The sequence below is a fragment of the Triticum dicoccoides genome, chromosome 5B, assembly GCF_002162155.2.
Source record: "Triticum dicoccoides isolate Atlit2015 ecotype Zavitan chromosome 5B, WEW_v2.0, whole genome shotgun sequence".
NCBI classification, from domain to species: Eukaryota; Viridiplantae; Streptophyta; class Magnoliopsida; order Poales; family Poaceae; genus Triticum; species Triticum dicoccoides.
The window spans coordinates 153,520,446-153,526,402 of record NC_041389.1 but is presented as its reverse complement, the minus strand read 5'-3'; the positions used below and the strand labels follow the sequence as shown (position 1 = coordinate 153,526,402).

Genomic DNA, 5,957 nt, shown 5'->3' with positions numbered 1-5,957 from the left:
GATATTGATCTAAAGTCAGGCAAAAGTTATGTTATTGCTGTGAAGAATTGCTGCAAATTATTCTCATGTAGCAAGTTCTTTTTAATATGATGTTGTTTTACTTCTATAAAGATTGCACTTTTACACATTTGCACTATCTTATCTGGATATGGGAATCCCTCCCTACCAAACAAGTTTTTCATATGGAGGGGATTGTATCTAGAGGGGTTTAGAGGGTTTCAAGGGGATCTGGGGGGATTGGGTGGAACAAGGGGATTCACCAAATCCCCTGAAATCCCCTCCTCCCCAAACCTCCCAAATCCACTCCTACCAAACAAGGCCTAAGGGAGCTACTGGCCACTTTCCAAATCGGGGCTACCGAAAAGTGAGCGCGCGTGTAAGAGACAGTCATGCCTCCATTATAGTTTGATTATGTACAGGAAATCATAGTTCCTCCATCTGTAAAAGAATATTTGGAATTTGCGCTGAAATCTTTAAATGTGTTTTAGCCTCTGTCACCTCCCTATATGTTAATTCCTTTGCGTTATTAAGCCCATCACAAGGCTCGCTTTCTCCTTCCTTTTATGCCTCTGCCACGCTCACAGTAACCAAACTCAAATCATATACTCCCTCCTTCCCATAATATAAGAATGTTTTTGACACTACACTAGTATAGTGTCAAAATCGCTCTTATATTATGGGACGGAGGGAGTACTATATATGCATGCATCGTGCCTCGCCTCTCTCTCCTCCAGATCTTTCTCTTTTTCATTGAATGTGCAGCCACCGACACAATTTGAGGAGTTAATTCCACGGTTCGTCTAGGATGAATGAGACCCGCACTTCACCCTTTATTTCTTGATTCTCGAGAAGGCTTGTAGAAATTCTACCAATTTCTTGATTGTGTTGGGGATCAAACTCACAAACCAGATTGAAGAAACTCGTTAAAATTGGTCCAATGACACGAAGAACTTCCTTCCAAGAAAAAAGATCTTGCTCCACCAATTTAGAATGGCGACCATATGGTCAAATTTGATTTAGATTGATCTAAGGTGCATTCCATCTCAATTAGTAATAGAGTAGGCTCAACCTTTCTTGTCCTATCTATACAAGTTAATGGATCTAAATATGCAGTTCTTAGGTTCATGGATCTCAATGCACTCCCATGCAAGTTTAGTGATGTGTGAAGTTTTACTCTTTTACAACTAAAAATATGTTCAAACCACATTGAAGAACATGGGAAGTAATAAAATGACCTAAATTTTGGGAGTGGAAGTATTTCAAGTTGCATATATAGCTAACTAGTCCTTTTCCAGCAGTTTTGAAGTTTCATTAGTAGGAAATAATTATCTTATCAGTTAAACAAATTGAAACTTGTTGCATTTTGTTCAAAACAAAAAAAGTCCACAAATCAATTAACTCGGTATCAATAAGGAAGCACACACTAGCTCAGTGCCATCTCTTTCATCGATGCGCCTGGAAGATCACAACCAAGGTATTGTGGAGAAATACATATTGGCGGATCATGGTCGTAGCGTCGTGGAGAATCAACAATTACTCACCACCATTGTTGGCGGCAGCGATGATGCGTGTGAAGTTTTGGAATGACGGCTGCAGCGGTTAAAGTTAAGTCGGGATGGATGCATGTCGGCGAGGTGAGATGCAAGCTCGGGGTGGAGGTTTTCAGGAGGAGACGGTGGGAATGGGAACGAGGGGAGGGTGGGTTTGGGGAAGGTACCATTAATGCGGATGCATTATGGGTGGAGACGTGGCTAGAATATTGAGCAGTTTTGGCACGAAACAACAGATTTTGGAATGAATCACGACTGTGAGAAGAAAAATCCATCGACTTCTAACGGTTGGTCTGACTGTTGGCTCTTGTCAGACGTCTGCGAGGGAGTGTTTCCCTATTTAAATTAAAGAAGTAAGATGGTACTATTTAAAGTTGTGGAATTATTATGTGCATAAGCGAAATCTGCATAGCTCGACCAGAAGAGGACATACGAAGAAAATCAAAATCTGCCCGTGGCCCACGCGGGAGGAGGAAGAAAATTGAAAACTGCACTGACAGACAAAACTTACCGGACAGACAAAAGTATTTTTATAGCGCAACCTTATTCACTGATGATCGTTCTGTATTTTGATCTTATCTAAGACGCAGTTTTGTAATCATATTGATAGTGATCGGTTAGAAACTTGTAAATTTGTCCAATGACTCCAAGAAAAAAAAATCTTGCTCCACCAATTTAGAATGGCGACCATATGGTCAAATTTGATTTAGATTGAGCCAAGTGGCATGCCATCCTAATTAGTAAGAGTAGGTTCAACCTTTCTTGACCTATGTATACAAATTAATGGATGTAAATATGGAGTTCTTAGGTTCATGGATCTCACTGCACTCCCTTGCAAGTTTAGTGATGTCTGGTATAGTTTTAGTCATTTACAGCTAAAAAACATGTTCAAACTACATTGAAGAACAGGAAGTGTGAAAATGACCTAAATTTTGGGAGTGGAAGTATTTCAAGTTGCATATATAGCTGACTAGTCCTTTTCCAACAGCTTCAATGTTTCATTAGTAGAAAATAATTCTCTTATCAGTACACAAATGGAAACTTGCTGCATTTTCTTCGGAACGAAAAAGTCCACCAATCAATTAACTCTGTATCAACAAGGAACCCTCAGTGCCATCTCTTTCATCGATGCACTACACATAATTATTAGCTCCGACCCCCAATATCAACCTACGACCTTCAAAAAATTGAGCCAAGAAACCGGCTCATATATCACAGCACTTTGCTCCCTCAAGTTACATGTACAACAACTTCACGAATGAACAACCATATGGTATATCTTCTACAGCAGTCAGTTTCTCTCTACCACTATACTAAACTGGACACTATCACAGTTTAACGGAGCTGGACAGTCTACCAAAAATGTCACTGAGATTGGTGATGGAAAAATTGCATCCCTGGAGGTGGCTGCAAAGGCCTGAAAGGTGGTGCACCGGGCTGTTGAAGCGTGAACTGCATTGGGGGCGCAACATTCATCTGCATTTGCTGCTGAAGCATCTGCTGTGTAGGTGGTTGAGGCTGTGTCTGCGCCCTTGCTAGGTTCATCATCTGCGGCGGTGGCGGAGGTGGGGGTGGATTCATGGTGTTCATACTGTATGGCATGCCCATAATTAAACCTCCAGGCTGCTGGACATAGTGCTGTGGAGGGGCCTGGTAGATATTGTATTGGGGCTGTGGTGCAGAAGCTTGGCCTTGCACAGGAGTTTGCTGTACCAAGATTGTCTGGGGCTGCTGTGCTGCTGTGGTGACCATTGGCGGCATTGGTACGAAGGCAGCAGCATTCGCAACGCTTGGGACCTGTGAGGATTGTTCAACTTTCATCCTTTTATCTGAGCGTACCTCAGATGAATTTTCTGCAGCAAACTTGGAAAGTGCAGATTGGAGTATCTGCTGAGAGTTTGATGATGATGCAATCTTGTCCGCGAGGATAGCAGCAGCTGTCTTCTGCTGGCCCTTTACTTGCCCATTAGAGAGTGAATTTCCTGGCTCTACTGATGATGCTAGCTTGGAAGATGGAATGATTGGCTCATTGTTGAGCCTCCGTTGCATGTTGGCTGTTTCTTCTACCATTGCTTCAGCCAACTGTCAACAGAAACATCAAAATGGTATTATTCATAGATGTTACAGATAAGCTACAAGTATCAACCCTGGTTTTGGGATGTTTGGGAAACATTACCTGCAACTGAGTGCGGACCTTCTCCAGCTCCGATTCCTGAATAACATTAAAAATAAGATTATACAGATCCAAGATAAAGTTGAAAGCCATGGACAAATTATCAACCCATGTACATGAAAAAGCTTAAAATGCATTACTATTTTACTGATAAAACAGTAATTCTGACCTGTTCCTGCAATGCCTCTTTCAATTCAGACACAACAGCTGCTCTATTTTCTTCAACTGCTTTGAGCTTTTCGATGCATTTTTTCATGGTAGCCTCCTCATCCTTCAATTTTGTGCAAAGAGTCTCACGACGAGGATCCTCAGCTACAGAGAGAAAGAGAGAATAACATCACAAAAAATGCCAAGACAGCCACGATGGAGAACTCCTGTTAACAAAAAGTACCTTTGCTACAGGCACTGTCAACATCCTTCTCCATCTTTCCAACATGACGCATAGATGTCTTGCAGTTTTCAAGGTCAGCATCTTCATCTGCTTGTTCACTGAGAACAGTGTGCAACGCAGATACAATTCTCTCCGCAGTTCCTCCAACGCCTAGTCTCTGAAAAGACAACAACAAAACTTGAATAATTTCTACCCAAAATCCACCAGCGAAATATAGAATGTATCAAACAGGGAGAAAATCTTACCAGTTTTACAGAACGTGAATCTCTTTTGACAATCTTGATGGATGAACTGTGAGAGCGCTTTTTGGTCATATCTAATACAGGAAGGGGGGCAGTTCCAAGCATCACATCCTTGATGCCCCCGGCACGTGAACCAAAAACTCTCCTTTCTTGCCATATATCAACCTAGAACACAATGGTGCAGTTTTAAGTAGCACATTATGATTATCTTCTAACAACATATAGCAACCAGATTTAACCAACTATAAGTACAGATATATGATACTCACCAGCCTAGAGACCGTTTTCTTCCCACGATCGTCACCCTTTTCAGCTACATCTTTAAGCGTGGTTGGGAGGACCTTCCAGAATTCTTCTACAAACTCGGTGCCATTGCGCTTACTGTTCTGTAGGATGTCATTAGCCAGATAAAGGAAAGGGACCTTCTGTTCATTTCCAGAATTATGGAACTGCTTGGCCCATGTTTGGACAATTAGCTCTGCATCCTTCCGGTGGTAAATGCACCAATGCGACAGCGCTAATGGCCACAGGGGAAAAGTCAAGGCAACAACAAGATCATGGTAAGAAATGTTAAGACAGACAAAACTACCGATTTATGCTCCTGATTCCTGAATACATATCACGATATTAGGTCAAAGAGTACCGTTTTTAAGTAGGCTCTAGTGCTTTACCATAAGCAGTAACATCCAGAGAGCTCCCGTGAAGTAAGAACATAAAAAGGGCAGAAAACGGACACAAGAATTTGCAATTTTTAGAAGCCACAAAATGCCTTCTCGCCCACTTCGTGCTTATTCCCGTTCAAGGATATATCCTTTCGAATAAGTTAGTGGATATACATAGACATAGCATGGGCGCAAGAACTAAGGTGGACAAATCAAGAAAAAGGGGCGTTCTTTCTGCAGAAAGTTGAATATTCAGCGCAGAAAATTTGCAACTCGACACTAAACTTCAGAATCACCAAACAGATCTCTCGAGCGATTTGGGCGACAAAATCAAATCAAGGATACTTTCGATGCACTGCTGCGTGTTGTTGAGCTTGGCGAGCTTGTCGGCGAGTATCTCCTCGCTGAACGCGCTGCTCATGGCGCCTGCCGTCCGACCCTCGGGTCGTCGCTACGGCGTGGATTTTTAGGCTGTGAGGGAGGTCGCTGGCTGACTGCTAGTAGGAGAGGGAGCGTGGAGACCGCGGCGGCGACAGCGGAGACATCGGCCGCCGAAATCTCTACGGGTGGGTTAGATGTGGATTGGATCGCGAGGTCTAGCCGGCTAGGGTTTGGACTTTGGGAGGGAGGGAGGGAGGGAGGTAAAAAAGAGGAGTGTCACTCGAATCGGTTCGGGCGCTTCGCTGCCTCGCCGCCGGGCTGCTGCTCGGTCGTTCTCTTACTGAGTTGTTTATATTTTCGTTTCAGTCAAATCTGCTCTCTATCCCAACCGTCCGATTTCAATCCAGCGCCCGTTGTTGTTCTTCCTCCTCCTAAACCACACTCTTTTCTTTCGCGCCTAACTCGCATCCGAACAAGTCAAGTTTCTTCTTCCCCTCCGGCGAGGCCCTGGCGAGCCCTCGCTAACGATGTTGTACTTGCCCGTGGCGTCCAGTCTCG

The 5,957-nt window shown here is 43.3% G+C and overlaps 1 protein-coding gene across 1 annotated transcript; it reads right to left on the bottom strand.

The window, feature by feature from the left end:
* Nucleotides 1-2,587: 2,587 nt before the first annotated feature.
* Nucleotides 2,588-5,703, bottom strand: LOC119307945 (regulation of nuclear pre-mRNA domain-containing protein 1A-like). The gene is made up of 7 exons (XM_037584045.1): nucleotides 5,364-5,703; nucleotides 4,626-4,873; nucleotides 4,360-4,521; nucleotides 4,115-4,271; nucleotides 3,893-4,035; nucleotides 3,727-3,762; nucleotides 2,588-3,632 (listed from the first exon to the last, which is right to left on the bottom strand). Exons 1-7 carry the CDS (start codon nucleotides 5,437-5,439, stop codon nucleotides 2,916-2,918), a joined length of 1,539 nt encoding a protein of 512 aa, XP_037439942.1. The 5' UTR covers nucleotides 5,440-5,703; the 3' UTR covers nucleotides 2,588-2,915.
* Nucleotides 5,704-5,957: the final 254 nt, after the last annotated feature.